The sequence below is a fragment of the Polyodon spathula genome, chromosome 5 (assembly GCF_017654505.1).
Source record: "Polyodon spathula isolate WHYD16114869_AA chromosome 5, ASM1765450v1, whole genome shotgun sequence".
Classification (NCBI taxonomy): domain Eukaryota; kingdom Metazoa; phylum Chordata; class Actinopteri; order Acipenseriformes; family Polyodontidae; genus Polyodon; species Polyodon spathula.
The window spans coordinates 22,762,459-22,781,341 of NC_054538.1; the positions used below are offsets into that span (position 1 = coordinate 22,762,459).

Genomic DNA, 18,883 nt, shown 5'->3' on the forward strand with positions numbered 1-18,883 from the left:
GATTTATAATGTTTTTCAACCAGTTAGTATCCTGTTCAGACGAGTTGACAATGCAATTTAATGTAGGTGTTACTCCCTAGATACCACTCAAGAAAATATACCAGTATATCCTATCTGGATGCAGCTATTATCATGAACATGTGAGTCATATTGCTTCAGCAGCTTATAGCTATAAGCTGCTATAGGAAAATCTGTACTGCAACCCTCCCACTCATTCCAAGGTAACTCATATATAATGTTCAATGATTTCTGCAGTACAGTAAAAGTATTCTAAATCAAGGTTTCTCCCTCACAGTCCATTACTCATCACCATGTGGCAATAGATAAGTTAATGTCTGCAAATAGTAATTCCATTAAAGATGTAAAAAACAACCGCAGTAAATAATTCATTTTTGGTCATAACTTGTGGGCAACATTCACATTTTACAGACAGACCCTTCTCCTTTCAAGAAAAGTAAACAACATCTCACTGTATTTGAACTTGCCTTATGTTCTCTATTTTGTTGCTTTGCTTTTGCATCCCTGCTCCTCCATTCCACTCCACTCCACTCCACTCCACTTCACTCCTCCACTGTTGCAGGAACTCCATAGTTGCGACCATGCAGCAAAATGTATTCATGGTTGTTATTACAAACTTACTGCAATTCTCTGTTCCAAAGTTACTCTACTGCTATTTTACTTTCAGTAAATGTATGTATCAGTACTAGTCTGGCTTTAACATAAGGTGTATATATATATATATATATATATATATATATATATATATATATATATATATATATATATATATATATATATATATATATAACCATTCTGTGGAACAACTTGACAATTCACAACTTGACTGTGAATACACAAATGCCTTTGCCTCAAGGCTAATGACAAATAATTTGAACAAACAAGGTTGATTGTTCTTGATTACTCTCAAACCACCCTAAAGCAGTATTTGGGTAAACAGACAATATATTAGCTGTGGTATAGATTAAGCATTTCAACTTAAATCGTTCTTGTATTAATCATGTGTTACCTGGTCCTTAATACTTGAGTGGCTGCACTCACACTTTTAAACAGTACAATATAAACAAATCAGAATGGGCTAGATTCTCAAAGCTATTTACCACAAATCGTCATGAGCGCAGTTTTTATCTGACAAACAAAAAAACCAAAAAAACAACAACTACAATTCTAAAATGAGAAATTAAAACTTTTTACTATCTAAAAACATTGTGCTGATGATAATTTAGAGTTAATAGCTTTGGAGTGTAATCCACAATGTTGAACCAAGATTAAATCAGAATGCCAAATAATTCTATTGTTATAGTAGCCCAAATGCTTCAGTTTTAATTCAAATGGGCCCTTTATATGTTTTTTAGAAGTAATATAGGCCAAATGGATTATTGCAGCTAAAGCTGCTGACCTCAGCATTGAGTTCAGACAAAGCAGTAAGAAAATAATTTGCTTTTCTTTTTATTTACATTTCTTTTTCAATGTTAACATTTTCTCTACACTTTCTCTGGTCTTAAATGTGTCTAAAATAAATGGCACAAGTAAAACATATGTAGACAAAAGTTTATTTACACCATACAACATTTTAAATATTTTATACAGCACTGCAGTCAAGAAAGCTAATTGAAGATTTCAAGTGAAGCCTGCAGTAATAAAGATGTGAAATATATTATTCATATAAAAGTGTGTATTACCTATATTGCATTTACAGCAATGAAGAATGTAGCTCAACAAACATTCATTTAAATGACAGAAAAAACTTTGCTTTTTTATAAAGTAAAAAGTATAGTAATGGCCAAACAGACTGTTATAAACTTTAAAAACCTGCATAAATATATACATTGTGCTTCAGGGTAAAGTTTCTGAAAAACTAAACCCAATGAAGCTGTTACAACATGAACCATTGCTTGAGGTTTTATCTAGAAAGATTACCTTACCAACTCATTCCACAGGTACTTAAAAACATGATGGTAATTATCGTACACCTGGTTGTCTCACTAAGTACATCAGTGAGAACACATGAAAACATTGACATTTACTTATTGGCACATTATGTCCCTGCCATACTTATAAAGTCCAGATATGTATGTCAGGCTGCAAAAAGTCTTTCATGTTGTCAGTGCAAGCAAACGTCTCTTCTTTTAAACTTCTGTTTGAAAATCTCCTTCTTGGACATCTAAAGGTAAGCTAATACACTTTTCCCATTCTGCTGGTGTCATTTCTAATGAATCCTTTGCATCTGTCTCTAATACATTCATTGTGGCGTAATTCTGATATTCACAAGGGGTACTGTAACTATCCCATGGATTCTTGTTTGGCGTTGCCTTTTCCTGTAAACAGAAGCAGAAAAAGAGAAGCAGAAATAATAGTGTGTTGCTTTGGTGCCCTTTTTGTGTCTGTCACTTTTTTAAATCCCTTTTTATTCTCACTGAGGTAATCCCTTGAGGTAATCTAAAATGTTTATGGAAAGGGCTCTGATATGCCTTAGTCCATTAAGGATGCTAATCGTGTCCACAAATAGTTATGGTGCATTGTACCTTAGAAAGAAAGATTAAAATAAAACAAAAAACATGGTTATCAGCGTTGTTAAAAATGCCCTTGCAGTGGTTACCATGCAACGAGAGCAAAATTACATTTAAATGAATAGGTACAGTGCTGCAAATAAATGAAAGCAATTACTTTAAAATGACTTACACTTAGGTGCCCTCGTCTATGCCCAGAAGATAAGGTCCACGATTTTCCACTCTTTAAAAGGAATCATGATATAAATTGTCAGAAACTTTTAAAAAATAAATACTTTTAAAAAATAAATATATATATAGATATATATATATATAATATAGATATATATAATCTATATATATGTCATTTATTCAACGTTACAGTAAATAAAGTTGCATACAAAGTGTGGCAGGGCTTCAGTTTTGTTTTATGATATATAAGAAGACATGCCATACTGTTAAATTAAAACATAGTGTATTTTATTAGTTTACTCCCTTAGATAGCAACCTTCTTAAATGCTGAATAAGAGTAGATAATGGATAAAGAGTAGATAATGTAAACCCCAAGGTTGTCTCCCAAGCATTAACTGTAGTACAATTAATGATCTTTTTAAATGTTATAAATCTATACCTTATAACCAAACATACAGTTCATCTTAGATTTTTGTTATTAATAACTGAAGGTAATGTTTTTCTTGTGTTATGCCCTTTACATCCAAAATGTCAATTATATAAACTTAAGCATGTCACAAAATCTTTACTGTAAGCTCTTAAAACAAAATAAAAAAAAGCTTATTTTTGCTATCAAGGGGAGCTTAGTGACATGACTTACTGATGTATTTTTAGTGACTATAGCTGTTTCTGAAAAGCTGCCTTATAATGTGGCTAGACAGCCATGTAACCCTGTCTCTCAGGCTGCCTGCAGCACCATTTTCTTGGAGTCTCTTTAAAAGCTACATCCTGCCAGGTAACATTTTGTATGCAGGCAATTCTTTGAATGAATACATTCGTGGGCACACTACTAATCCCTTCAATCACCAAGATAACTGTGTTATGCAAGTAACCAATATTATACGGGGAAAAAGATGTCTTAATTCACTTTCATCAGCTTCCAGTAACTCACCATACTGCCCATATTTGGTATATCTTGAAATCGGTCTAAAGTTTGAAATTTCTGATTGAGTTCCTGGAACAGCTCCATGTGCCGTTTTCTTGTGTGCATTACTTTCTAAAAATGTAAACAATTTGAATAATTTCATTAACAGTGTCAATGTCATTGTTTATATATAGTACACTCAAACAACCAACAAGAACCACCTTCCTACTGTACAAATTTCCACCTGTTTCTGAAGACCATCTTAAGATGTTCTCTGCAGTGGTTGTTATGGGCAGGTTTGACTTACAAAAATGAAATACTAGTTACATCCATATCAGGAATGAAGTTTGATGTTCAAAGTTATTTCATTCACAGTCAAGCAAAAATCCGTTTTAGTATGACTTGAAAAGGGGGTTATAGTTAGGCTTGCTACTATTCTATTTTTATTTTTTTGCCAAATCGACGATTAATATCAATGTTTATTTTAGAAAGAATTTACTGTTTTTTTTTTTTTTTTTTTTTTTAATCTTTACTTTTCAATTAAAGCAGAGAATGGGTGAAATCGACCATTATGCTTTAAAATAAAAAAAAAAAAAACAGACTTTTCATGCCATTGAAAAACGTCTCATTTAGCGACAACCCTTTATCATATTCAACATTCAACAAAACCATGGTTACCAACATTCTAATTGAAATCATGTTTGGTCACAGCAGAGCTATACATTTAAAAACTGTCTCAAATAAACCATAGTAAAGGCAGCATATAAAAGTGTATTACACAGACCTTTATAGCATAAATTTATGAGTAAAAATAATATGCTCAGAACAAAAGAGTAGATAGTTGAACAGAATTAACTTGCACTTATTGAGCTCCACCCCTCTCCTGCTTCAGCACAGCTGGACTCTGAGTCACTTTAAGGTAAGGCAAACGGGCCTGCTTTGTCCTGCCACAGAGCCTTCATACATCGCTCAGGTTATTGTGCACAATATTCATTAAGTGTTTTTCTCTTGCGCCCCATTTTCAAATCAAACTAGTAACTGTCACCGTATACCTAAAGCAAAAGCTACATACACCTTAACCCGCTAATTTCAAAGTAGGCGCCTTGAATGACTGGCACTGTAGCTGGCAAATGAGAGCATTTTAGCATTATTTCAGTCAAAGAGATCTGTCAGAACAGGGTGAAACGACATTACTAACGGACCGCTTATATGACCAACAGCAACCCCAAGGCATTCAAAACTACACAAACTAGAGATGATTTCTAAATGATTATTTTTGGTAAGAAAAAAAAAATAGTGAGTGGTTTTACCGACGTTTATCATATATAAATTAATTTCAGTCAAACTCACATTTTTTGGGAATTCTACGTTTAGGAAGCTTTACCACTTGATATCAAAAAGTAGCAAGCCTAGTTAAAGTACATTGTCTGTAGGGATGGTAATTTACAAAATGGTGGCATTTTCAGCAGCACATATTTGATGTCTCCTTAAATAGCAATTAGTAATGAGGCTGTTAGCGTAATTATGTTTGGGTTATGTTGACATTGCTGCTGCATATATCACATACAAATGGACTAAAAATTAATGAACAATTGTCTAATGGCAGAAAACATATCACTGTTGCTTCCCAATAAAATCATCAATCTTTGGCATAGAGTGGAAATCCTAAAGGTGGAACTTTAAGGATGTTTATTTTTTAATCTTCATAGATAAATGATCCCTTTCAGAATACTTTATGCACTTGCCAAAAGTGGTCAATGAGGTGTACTGCCACTGATCTTTGACTTTCAGACTTTCTGGATGGGATATATTACCCCTGACAAAAAAATACAGAAAGGCCTCATTGCATGGAGAATGTGTAGCTACTAGGGCTGTCAATCACTTAACTTCTGCGATTAATGCGTTGATTTTTTGGGAGATACATTTTTTTTTTAACACACGTTAATCGCACTCTTGCCTTGTCCCTCTTAGCATCCCGTAATTAATTTCTTGTGGCACCATTTTAGTGCATGCCAGGATTGAATGAGTGTAGTCATCGTTTGAATATGAAATTAGTCACAGAACCACATTAATATAGCAAAGCACTCAAACTGAAGGACTTGTGAATGGTCTGTTTATTTTTTTCAAACTTTCTGACGGTTCATTGGATAGAGAGTTACTTGTTTCTATTGTCAAAGTGAGTTCCAGTATCACAGAAGGGTGAGTAATAATATCAATAAAATACGCTAATATAATAATAATAATAATAATAATAATAATAATAATAATAATAATAATAATAATACACCACCCACTCGATATATATCGTAGGTGTCGGGGTTCAATATAAATTTGCTACACTGTATATCAAGGGCTGTGATATAGCAAGAGAAACAAACAGGCTAACAAATACTGTACAACCACTCCCTCATTTTATTGGGGGCATTAGGGTCCAATATAAATCCTCTACGCAACCTTCTTTTTCTCATTTTTCGTATGAAATGCAGAACATAGTTTTAATTTGTACTGCAGAGGGTAATTCCTTCTCATCAACTTAAGACTCCAATTAATTTCTTTTATTTTTTTAAAATTTAGTCGTCTCCAATTTTTTACCCCGGTTTGCTCCCCAATTATTATCTGTATCCTCGACTCACCGCTCGCCACAAGGGTCGCTGATGCGCAGTGAGACTTTAATTCCCCTGCCGACCTAAGCCCTCCCTACCTGGGCAGCGCTTGACCAATTGTACGCCATCCCCTAGGAACTCCCGGTCACGGTTGGCTGTGACATGGACTCAAAACCTGTGATCCACAGGTTATAGAGCACATCCTGCACACCACGTGGATCGCCTTTACTGGATGCTCGACTCGGAAGCCCCCAATTAATTTCATGAGTCTTCCTCTCGTTTCTCAAATGCACAAACCTGCTGCATTGAAAGAATCCATTCTCAACATAGGAGGCTTGTTGCTAGGGAGCTGACGTCACTGCCCTGTGACTTTTGCTAGTGCATTGCTGCCACAAGTGAACACCTTGTTGGCTAAAATAAAAACTGCTTCAGCAAGTAGATATTTAATTTGCTTTGTGTTATTGTGCAATGCGTGTGTATACGATAACAGTATGATATTAATGCTTTATCTTTAATTGTTTTGTATATTTTTGTCTGTGATGTGACGAAATAAAATGAACAGTAATTAAGTGAAAATGCCTATGTATATTGTAGCTAAGGCATGCGCAGTTAGACTTTAAAAATGGTAGCCAACTCTGGGACCTCGATATATATGAACCCGCCGTATAGCGAAGGGAGATAATAATGATAGCTTCAGTAATAAAGCAAACTTGAATGAGCCGGATGCAGTAATTGTATCAATTAAATATACAATTAAAACCAAGATTAACTGCAATTAACATTTTTAATCTGCAGATTAATCGCAATTAATTTTTTTAATCACTTGACAGCCTCAGTAGCTACATGACATATTGTTAATGGCAACAAAAGCAACCCTTGCTGGAGTTTCCAATATTTTATATTGTGGTTTGCAGGAAATCAAAGTCAATGAAACATGAAAACGTTAAACTTCAATATTTGTGAAAAATTTGTGAAAATTGAAGATGTCACCATAATGATCATACTCACTTCAAAGTCCAAGTCAGAATAGCGTGACTTTCTTCTCTATTAAAAATAATGAAAAGAAATGTAATTATGCTCAATACAAGAAAAGAACGACAACAAATATATCAACAAGTGTTGAATTAATTAAGGACACATTGAAACAGCATTGAGTTCCAGTAAATCAAATTGAAAGTCACATTCGTAGATGCTAAAAAACAAAAATGTGTACTCACCTCCAAGGAGCTCATAGATATTGTAGATCCGGTTTCGCTTCTTGATAAGCCTGCACTTTCTTCCATTTCTGCAAGAAAGTTTTTTACTGCTGTTCGCGGTTCAAACGGTATGTTTTGCATTTGTTCCTGTGCAGCAAATTGCTGATTTAAATTCATGTTAATATGATCCACTACAGGAGCATTCATATTGAATTCGGGATTCACTTTATAATGCATTAACCTTTCGTGTGGTAAGGTATCCATGCCAATATTTAATTTGCTTTCATCTTTCATCAGAGACTGAGCATTTGCTGAGCCTCTTGGCATCACAATGTAGTCACTCTCCATCATCTGGCTTTGTGGATGCATCAGTTCTGCGTCTCCTGCCCTCAGGTTATCATCAGTACATAGATAAACAGTTCGCCTCAAATCGCTGCTGCTGTCGTTGATGCACTGGTCAGTCCGTTCGTTCATACCAATGGGCATATGAAGTCCTGATGGTTGCTGGATGAGAACTTTGGAGATGAAGCTTCCTGGCAAGTTTGAATAGCTCATGCCTTCTGGACCCTTTTCATCTTCATCATCATTCAGAGAAATCCTGGAGAGTGTTCCTGTTATTGTGGCAGCCCTGCACGGTCCCAGATCTTTGTGAAGAACTGACAAATGAAAGATAATATTCATCTTTATAAGAGGCCAATACATCATCCTTGAATGGAAACCCTAACAGGAGTAATACAAATCTATAGGGTGTTAGTATTAAGATCATTCTGGACCCTGTTAACTAGCTTTTTATTATAAAAGTGTATTTCCAGAGTAATTACTACAGTGGATGGTAAATAAATCTGTAGAAATCAGTGCCCTCCCAGTGAGGTATTCTATACTTATAACAACTTTTTGACTAACTTTACATATTGCTTGCATCCTTACATAAACACAGGGTGTACCGCACTCTTTAATTTTCATGTTCAGTAAGCCAAGCAGAAATGCACTGGGGCATAATTATTTGTTAGTTAATGCTAGGGCAGTTTCTACACAACACAGGACAAGATATTACAGACAAGCTCCAGTAACCCAGACATAGCAATGTATCTGGGTAATTACAAAGTTAATGAATATTTAAAAAACATTAGCACTTAGTATCAAAATCACTCAGTTTTAAAGGAAATTGCACATAAAAAACCATGCATCTTTTCTTGGTCTCTTAACTTTCATAATCAGCTATAATTGACTCTGGAGTTATTTCGCAGTATGCAAGTTGATTTATACTCACAGCCTGGAATACCTGGAAATGCAAAATAATGTGTACATAATTAGCAAATAGTTTCTGTAAATAAAGTGAAGTAGGAGAAAATACTAAAAAGATATATTTTTGATTAAGATACATTTGTACACAATCAAATTAGCTCGATACCATCACTGTATTCAATTTCAAATGCATGGAGAAACAAGGCTCCAGATGTACATTGGGTTATAAATGCTTTCAAGTTCACAAGCAATGGTTTAGTGCAGTTTCCTTTGAACCGAAGGAGGGGAACATACTGTAGTTCAGTACAATCAATTTACCATTGTTAACACTGTTAAAGGGTACATCAGTACTACATGAAAAATAAAACATCCCACCCAAACTATCCCACCTTGCTGTTCCGAATGAATTTGGTCATTGTATAATAATCTGTATGACCCAAACATCTTTATAATGCTACACTTATGTCCAAAATCACTGTTCTCGAGCATCTCTTCTGAGCCAAAAAACATGACTTCCGCAAGTACCCTCACATATGCTCTGAAACGTACCGGCTCATGCCCAATGAAGCGCTGTGTAAGCTATATTACCTCAGTGTGGAAACACACTAGTCTGTGTGACAAACATGGTCTATGTAATTTTCCCATAAGGAAGGAACTTGTAACTGCTTTCGTTGTGTGTATTAGATATCTTTCACACAGTACATGTTTCTTTCGCATGTTGTATTTTGATGTATTATTATGATTAATGTTGCTGTCAATAAAAAAAAAAAAAATTAAATAAAAAAACATCTGTGCTATGTAAATGGTTGCGTGGAAAATAAAACCCAAGATGGAGTTTTTCTCATTTCCAACAAATGAAGGGACCTACCCACAATTACAGCACCACTGTGTTATTACAATATACACCCCCACAGTCTTAGATATTGCTTCAGCTGACTCAGAATGTTTGCAGAATGGACACGTATCAAATAAACTAGCAAACGAGATTCGGAAACGATGGATTTGCTTTCGGAATGAGGATTTTGAGGATGATCCGACCTAAAAAAAAAAAAAAAAAAAATATATATATATATATATATATATATATATATATATATATATATATATATATATATATATATATATATTGCATTTGTTCATCCTTTTTATTAGGTTTTCATTGCGTTTCTTGACACAACAAATGCAGAATCATCTACACACCCCTGAGTGGGAAAGTCGAATTCCGCCACAAATGTCAATAATGTCAGACAATATTTCAACATCAGATTGTTAAGAAATTGACAGGGAGATGGAATTTGTGGCCGAATTCGACTTTCCCACTCAACGGTGTGTAGACGATTGTGCATGTGTTGTGTCAGGAAATACAAATAAAAATCAAATATGAAGGATGAAAAAATGCAATATTTATTTTTTTAAGTCGGATCATCCTTAAAGACCTAATTACGAAAGGAAATCCATCGTTTCTGAATCTCATTTGCTAGTTTATTTGATATGTGTCCATTTTGCAAACATTCTGAATCAGCTGGAGCTATATCGAAGACTGTGGGGACATACATTGTAATAACAGTGCTGCTATAATTGTGGGCAGGTCCCTTCATTAGTTGGAAATGAGAACAACTCTGTCTTGGTTTCCTTTTCCTGCAACCACAGCACAGATGTTTTTAATTTATTTATTTTTTTTATTGAATGCAATATTAATCATAATAATACATCAAAATACAACATGCAAAGGAAACACGTACTTTGTGAAATACACACAACGAAAGCAAGTACAAGTTCCTTCTTTATGGAAAAATAGATGGACCATGTTTGTCACACAGACTAGTGTGTTTCCACACTGAGGTAATATAGCTTACACAGCGCTCCATTGGGCATGACCGGTACATCTGGCAGTACACGTGGAAGTCAAGTTTTTTGGCTCAGAAAAAATACTCCAGAAGGGTGATTTTGGACATTGGCAGTGAGCATTATGCAAATGTTTGGACGCATACAGATTGTTATACAATGATCAAATACATTCAGAACAGCAAGGTGGGATAGCTTAGGTTTTATTTTTCATGTAGGGCTGAAGTACCCTTTAAGGCATGGTGTCAGCCGACCACAGGGTGCAAGAAACCCTGCTTGATTACTTCATCACCATGGCAACAATAATGTGTATCACAAAAATAGCAGAACAAATCGACAGTAATTGCTATGTGGTGTTTCACATTTTAACTCAACCAATACTTTGTTTTGCAGTTTACATTCATTGTTGATTCTGTTAATTAAAAACAGCATGCTGTTAAAATAAACCTCTTTGGTTTCTAACAGTCAACCGACATGTTTGACCTTGACGGTTTAGAACAGGCCTTTCTCAAAAACAAATCTATATACTTGAGATTCGATCTAATTCACTTTACTTAAGGCATGTAATTCATGTGTAATTCCCAGAGCATTGAAACTGCAGTCAACGTGTTTGTTCTGTTCCAGCTTTGATACACAGCAAACATCATTTTTAAACAAACAGCAAGATACCCATATATATATATATATATATATATATATATATATATATATATATATATATATATATATATATATATATCTCATATGATATCAAAGTCAGCTTAAGCAGATGCTTTGGATTGATATAATGCTGTGCAATTGTTTTTTTATTATGAATAATAATGGACTTTAAAAAGGGATCACACAAAAAAAAAAAAAAATCACAGTAGTCCTGATAATGTAGCATAATGCTACAGTTGCTTAACAGCGCGTATTGGTCCATTCAGTATGATTCTGTTATCATCAATGGAACATGTTATGACTGTTGTTCTTCTCTAATGTTGCAAATAATTACGATTGCCCTTCTGTCCCCTTGCAAGCTGATGGATATGGATTCGATTTGGCAAGGGTGGTTAAGAGACCAATATGAGTATAAATAAATACATACATAAATAAATATACTTGATTTGTTTGCAGAGTGCTAGTTGCTACAGGTTTGTACGAACTATTCAATTTAATATTTTTTTGTTACTGAAAACTTCAAGTATTTATAATTCAAGAGGTTGCACAATGTCAACCTTTTGGTTAAAAACTAAACCAATCTTAATGGCTGCCAAGTATTTGAAATCTATGTTAATTAGCACCTAATTTGGTAAAGTAAACCATGTGTGCCTTACCTGATCGACAAGCAATGTCCACATCTTTTTCAAAGTCTGTCTGTTGAGAAACAATAGATAGATTACACTTTTGCTGGTTAATTTTTCTTTTTTTTACATTGTAATTAAAATTCTTAAGAATTGTGGTTGGTACTTTAAGCTACAATTGCTGAATGTGTTTAAAACACAGTGGTGAGTTTGACATTTACCTAGTGATTATATAATGTTATTATGAATGTATGCAAATCTTGCAAAATTATAATATTATTAACAGGTCACAGTGACAATGTGTGAGTGTGTTAACATGGAATTAAGAGACTGACATCTCATTTCAGACGTAACTTAAAAAACATTACAAGATTTTAGTAATCCAGGATACAAGATAAAAAAGCAAGTGACGAACATGATGAATAATTTAAAGGAAATTACATTTTTCACTCCAGCTGAAAAATGTCTAAATTGGAACAATTTGTTAAGCAGTTTGTTTGTAAACAGTCTTTAATTACAGGTCACCCAGAATGGGGTATGAAGAAGATAAACCCCACGGTAGCAATTCTTCATGTAAAGGAATCGCTTCTGATTAAACAAAACATCACACTAAATTAAGCAAAGAGGACAACACAAATTCAAGTTCAAGGTCACAAATACAAGGTCACGAGAACACCTGTAAGAAACGTGTTTGTTCATTAGTCTGAACATTACCCCCGCTGTCCTGTTGACTTGTTTAAAATATGACAAAAATAAGATTAGGATTAGGAAATGTTTCTTAATGTACCTACTCTGTGGTCAAATCTACAACCTGTAGATGCTACATCATCTAAATGTAGAATCATTTAAATAGCACAAACACCTTTTGTGATCTGTTCATTTCTGGGTGATTTTAAGGTAATGGAGTTACAAGCTTATATTCTTCATAACATACTCTGCTGCTAATGTTTCTCAAATACAAGGATGTGAAGTTTCTACGAATAAAGTAATTTCCTGAACCTTTCTTTAAAATACAGTGTGTGTGTGTATATATATATATATATATATATATATATATATATATATATATATATATATATATATCCTGTTTGGTTTTGGAAAATGAACTTGAACTGGTTGCAATTATTTTTCTTTTAAGTGCACTGTGAATAAAATATATAAAGGTAAGGCTAACCATGATCTGTGCATGCCCATTTGGAAAAGTACCAGCTGTATCAGCATTGATTGGATCTTGACAGTTCCTTAGTCTGCATCTGAATGCATCTTGGACCTATAATACAAATACATATATTTGTTACTTGAACATAGTTGTGCATGAGAAATTGAAAGCGATAAACGTAAGTATTAAACTCTCCCTGTGACAATAACTTAATCAGTGGCAGGTCGTCATAAGAGGCTAAACCCACATGTAATTTTGTAAAAGTAGAAAAAGTATTTTAGTTAAAAATGATCGCAGTGCAATAACCATACTGATCTGTGATAGCTGTGTATCACGGATGGGTTTCATTTAGCCTCTAGAGCCTGTACATACATTTTCGAACCTTACATCATGCTTTCCAAGGTTGACTGTATTGCTATTAGCTAGTATGACTGAATCCCACCCAATCTTTGTTTTCTGTAGCCTGAAAATGGGTGGGATTCTGTGTGTATTCAATCACCCTCTGTATTTTATTGTATTTTTATTGGCTACACGATGCAAGTTTACAGCTAGCCTCCATCACTGATAATTAGACTTAATCTTGACATGTCTGTTGCTAGGCAGGGTATGGGTCAGGCATGGCTACTGTCTTTCGAAATCCATATACAGTATGTAGTTGTGGCAACGATGGCTGCCGTCAAAAATGATGTAGTTTTTTTTTAATTCATATGCTAGTTTCCTCATTTTGAAGTGAGGAAAAAATAAGAATAAAAAAAAAAAAAAAAACTTTCCAAATGTTATTTAATGAAGCTGCTGACTTTATAGAGCATCCTACAAAGAGCTATAGAGTGGGAAGAAAGGGGGATAATTAGAGGGTGCACAAGCTGATCTTACACGAAGTATTGTAGCCTCTACTACAGCATTCTGGACAATATGTTGGAGCAACTGTGGAGCAACTTCTTGAGCAATCAAAATTTGTCTAAATGAACAATGAGTTTCCCATCGAGGCTCTAGAATCATTAAACAAGTACAACCGTTTCTGAGCACTTGAAAAGTGAGCTCATTGCATTCTGGTAATGGGGCTATTTGCTCTCTCTTAAATACTTCAGGTTAAACATGTGCCAGCTTTACCGTCTGATGTGTCTTGTAGCAACCATTAATGCATCATCAGCAGTTGTGAACAGAGCTTTTCTTGCCTAAAGCAAATCAAAACATATTCAAGGACTACCACACGCCTTGCTCTTATTGCGATGGAGGGGATTGTTTAGGCTCTAGATTAAAAATCCACACTAGTATGATGCTGTTATCGACCATTTTGCTGGAGAGAAAAACAGACGGGCAGAGTTTTTCTACAAATTTCTACAAACAATATCAAATGAGTCCACACCTTTTTTTGTTATATTCAGTTGCTTGCTTTATGTGCTGTGTATACTATATTACTGTATTTCATTTCTTATCAAATTACAAAGTACCTTTTGAAACATGCAATGTTTTATTGTGTATAATAAAAAGTACTTACAAATAATATTGAAATGCATTTGCTTATATATATATATACACAGCTTACTGCTGCATATTAAACCAGTTTATATCCTGTCCGTCTTGTCTACATCATCAAGTTGAATTTGTTTTAATTTCAGAAAGCCAGGGAACAGTGTTTTAATTGAAGGAACCACACACACCCTCACTGCCCCTTGAAGCAATACTGTAATGCACTGAGTATATGTTAATTTAAGAGTGTTGACTTAAATTGCACGGTTTTGTTTCAATTTAGCAGTAAGAAACACAATATATAGATTTCTAATAAGAACACATCATTTTATAGTGGTTGGTATGACGAAGTGAATTGGCTGACCAGAGGTGTAGCAAATAATCCTCTTTATTGTTGGTCTTGTTTACTTTTCAGTAACTCTGAGCTTGCATGGTCAAAGTGTGGCTTTATTGATTTAAAAAATCAGGATCCGGCTATAAAGCATCACAGCAAGTTAAGAGTCCATGTCAGTTGTGAAGTTAAACTTCAACTTCTGGGACAGGTGAGTGTGTGTGTGCATAAAACTGCTTTTTAACAGAAACATACTACTTATCCACCAAAGAAATAAAGAAGAGGGGAATCCTCTGTCTGTGTCTTCTCGTTATACATCTTTAGATCAACTCGGAAGGTACGCACAATCACATAAATGGTTTTAATTATAATTAAATTACTGTTTCTGTTTTTTTTTTTTTTTTATTATTTTCAGGAGGAGATTTTCCATCAAGATCCTTCTGAGTAATGTGCCTTGCTTCAAAAACTAAAGTTTGTCTTTATTGCTTCTTTTATATTAAATAGATAAGTTTCGTATGTACAGAACAGTATCTAATTATTTTGTTGGCCATTTATTAATTTTAACAAATTAAGTTGGTAGGATGTGCTTAATTTTTGTCTGACTTTAACCTGGTTTACCAACTTTGCTTAGAACATATTTTATGCATAGTATGTTACTGTGGCGTGGTCTTGAAATCTAAATGCTATATTAATGTTAGATTTTAAACATACGTTGGCAGTGTGTAACAGTTAAGTTTATTAGAGTCAATGTTCTACTTCAATAATCAGCAGACTAATTCAGAGGGACCAGGAAATCATCTCTGTGAGGGGCAGGCCACATCTTGGAGGGTCACCACACCGGTCTAGGATCATTATGCTGACTGTTTTGCTTTGTTTAAGCCAACCGGTTGGGTGGTGGAAGTGTGATGATGTGGGGAGGAATCTCCTTTAACACAAGAACGCCTTTGGTGCAGATCAAGGGCAACCTTACTGCTCAGTGATACATTAACAAAGTCCTTGAGGTAACAGTTCTTCCATTCCTGCAAGCCAATCCAGAAGTGTCGATTTTCCAGCAGGACAATGCAAGACCACACAATGCTAGGATTACAATTGCACGACTTCAAGAAAACAAAGTCTGGCAAGCTTCTTCTCCCAACCTGAGTCCAATAGAACATCTGCGGGAGCAAATTGCCAGTGCCATCCATAGGAGACAAACGCGACCAGCCAACCTTCGCCAGCTGGCTGCAGCTGCACAGGAAGACTGGCGGAACATCCCACAGCAGTCTATCCAGAGGATGATCAGATGTATGCATCAAAATTGCCAGGATTGTGTTAATGCTCAGGGAGGTCATCCCCAATTGTAATGTTTTCATTTTCACAGTCTGTCAAGTTTCATATTGAAAATGTCATGATTGTTTGATCTGTATTTTTGTTCACATTTTCTGTGAGTGTTGACTTATCCAAGGTGTCGAGTTAATCACGGGTGCATATGAGACATGGCATTAACATATATATAAGCAACAGAACTTGCATGTTTACAGTACTACAGTATATATTTTTAGTTTAATGTCCTTATGAAGAATGTTGAATGAACTGCAGTGAATGAATCAATTACAGTATACAGTACTGTATAAACTCAGTACAACTTGTATAGTTCGATTGAAATAACAATTAATAAAATAACTACAGCGTTATTTTTATGAATACAATCCAAACACAAAATGTTGACTATACTTTTAGTTAATGGCTTGCACTGTCTAATTTGACAGCTTAAATAGCAAAAGTTGACAAATGTACATTATACAGAATTAACGCGGTGAACAAAAAAACAATAATAAACAACTTAGTCTCACACTGAAATCAAACAGTTGATTGTTTTGCATGCAAAAACACGTGTTTTAAAAGTTCTGCTTTCAAGCCTGTTATCTCAAATAACCTGAGCTTTAAAGCCAATTAAACGAGAACAAATTTATTGCTTCTTACTCATTATGAACTGACATTGTAACCAGCTGCTCTTGGTAGTTGCGAATGAATGAAGGTCAGTCACATAAAACGACGGACAGTGTTGAGTTATCCACTAGTCTTTTTTTTAATAGTTCTTGTCCCTTCTGTACTGATAATGAGTACTGAGTTATGAGTAAAGCATGGTGTCAAATAAAACAATTTAAAAAGAGGCAGGATGCATATATTTTATATGGAGCAGATTTGGGACCAAGACAGTCCGTCGAATTAAGCGACGGTGTGAGTTATCCACAAGTCACGTTAACCGTATATATATATATATATATATATATATATATATATATATATATATATATATATATATATATATATATATATATATATACACACACACACACACAGTGGGTCTCAAAAGTATTTACCCACCTTGGACTTTTCCATATTTTATTGTGTTACAACATGGAATGAAAATGGATTTAATTAGGAGTTTTTGCCACTGATCAACACAAAATAAGTCCATAATGTCAAAGTGAAAAATAAAATCTACAATTGTTCTAAATGAATTACAAATATAAAACATAAAATAACTAATTGCATAATTATTCCCCCCCCCCCCCCCCCCTTTTGCTATGACACATCTAAATAAGCTCTGGTGCAACCAACTGCCTTTAGAAGTCACATAATTAGTTGAATGGAGTTCACCAGTGTGCACTTAAGGTGTTTCACATGATTTCAGGTTAAATACACCTGTCTCTGGAAGGTCCCACAGTTGGTAAGTTTCCTAACAAAAAATACAGCATGAACACATAGGAACATGGAAAGCAAATCCAGAATAAGGTTCTTCAAAAGCCCCAATCAGGTAGGATATAAAAATATTTCCAAGGCATTGGATATCCCCTGGAGCACAGTAAAGTCCATTATTAAGACATGGCGAGAATATGGCACAACTGTGAATCTGTCTAGAACAGGCCGTCCTCAAAAACTGAGTATCCGGGCGAGAAGGGCACTAGTCAGAGAGGCCAACAAGAGGTCTATTGCAACTCTAAGGAGTTATAGTCTTCCACGCCTGAGCTGGGAGACACTACATAAGGCAACAATAGCCCTGGTAAAATATATCTGGAAAATATATATGGACTGCAATTTTCAAATAGTGCCACAGATTCTCAATAGGACTGAGATCAAGACTTTGACTGGGCCACTGTAGGACATTCACCTTTTTGTTCTTGAGCCACTCCAATGTTGCTTTGACCTTGTGCTTGGGATCCTTGTCCTGCTGAAAGGTGAATTTCCTCCCAATCTTCAGTTTTTTAGCGGACTGAAGCAAATTCTCTTGCAGTATTGTCCTGTATTTTGCTCCATCCATTCTTTCTTCAATTGTAACAAGATGCCCAGTCCCTGCTAATGAGAAGCATCCCCACAGCATGATGCTGCACCACCATACTTTACTGTAGGGATGGTGTGTCTTGAGGCATGGGCAGTGTTAGGTTTGCGCCACACATAGCGCTTTGAGTTTTGGCCAAAAAGCTCTATCTTGGTCTCATCTGACCACAAAACCATTTCCCACATCGCAGCTGGGTCACTCTCATGCTTTCTGGCAAACTCCAGACATGCTTTCATACAGGCCAGTGTTATGCAGAGCTGTTGATATGGTTGACTGGTGCACCATTACTCCACTCCCAGCCACTGAACTCTGTAGCTCCTTCAAAGTGATTGTTGTCCTCTCTATGGCTTCTCTCACAAGTCTCCTTCTTGTTTGAGCGTTGAGTTTTGAGGGACGGCCTTTTCTTGGCAGTGCCTGGGTGGTGTGACGCAGCTTCCACTTCCTGATTATTGATCAAACTGTGCTCACTGGGATATCCAAACACTTGGATATTATTTTGTACCCTTTCCCTAATCTATGCATTTGTATTACTTTATCTCTAACTTCTGTAGAATGCTCTTTGGTCTTCATTTACCTTCAGATTCACAGCCTTACCAACGATCCTTCAACAGTGAGTTTTTTATCCAGAAAATGTGACAGCATCTTTAATGGTTCACAGGTGGAGGCCAATGGTAAGGTAATTGTGTCCTCGTTAGGGCAAATTCTTTCATCGGTGCAAACTGGGAGCTTCCACAGCACAGGGGTTGAATACTTTTTCAGTCTAATTTCAGTCTTTTATTTTTCTTAAAAATATTTCCCAACATACAACTTACAATAATTGATTCTG

At 35.2% G+C, this 18,883-nt stretch overlaps 1 protein-coding gene across 3 annotated transcripts in view; it reads right to left on the reverse strand.

Annotated features, from left to right (window-relative positions):
- Positions 1-1,569: 1,569 nt before the first annotated feature.
- LOC121315738 (adhesion G protein-coupled receptor B3-like) overlaps positions 1,570-18,883 on the reverse strand; it is a 213,302-nt gene continuing 195,988 nt past the window's right edge. For 2 of the 3 annotated variants that reach the window (XM_041250105.1, XM_041250103.1), the window contains 8 exons: positions 12,950-13,045; positions 11,809-11,848; positions 8,673-8,684; positions 7,424-8,058; positions 7,215-7,250; positions 3,631-3,735; positions 2,701-2,751; positions 1,570-2,336 (listed from right to left, as the gene is read on the reverse strand). In XM_041250105.1, coding sequence (XP_041106039.1) covers positions 2,148-2,336; positions 2,701-2,751; positions 3,631-3,735; positions 7,215-7,250; positions 7,424-8,058; positions 8,673-8,684; positions 11,809-11,848; positions 12,950-13,045 — 1,164 coding nt within the window. In that variant the 3' untranslated portion in view covers positions 1,570-2,147. The remainder of the gene's footprint in view (positions 2,337-2,700; positions 2,752-3,630; positions 3,736-7,214; positions 7,251-7,423; positions 8,059-8,672; positions 8,685-11,808; positions 11,849-12,949; positions 13,046-18,883) is intronic. The other variant, XM_041250104.1, reaches the window with a different exon arrangement.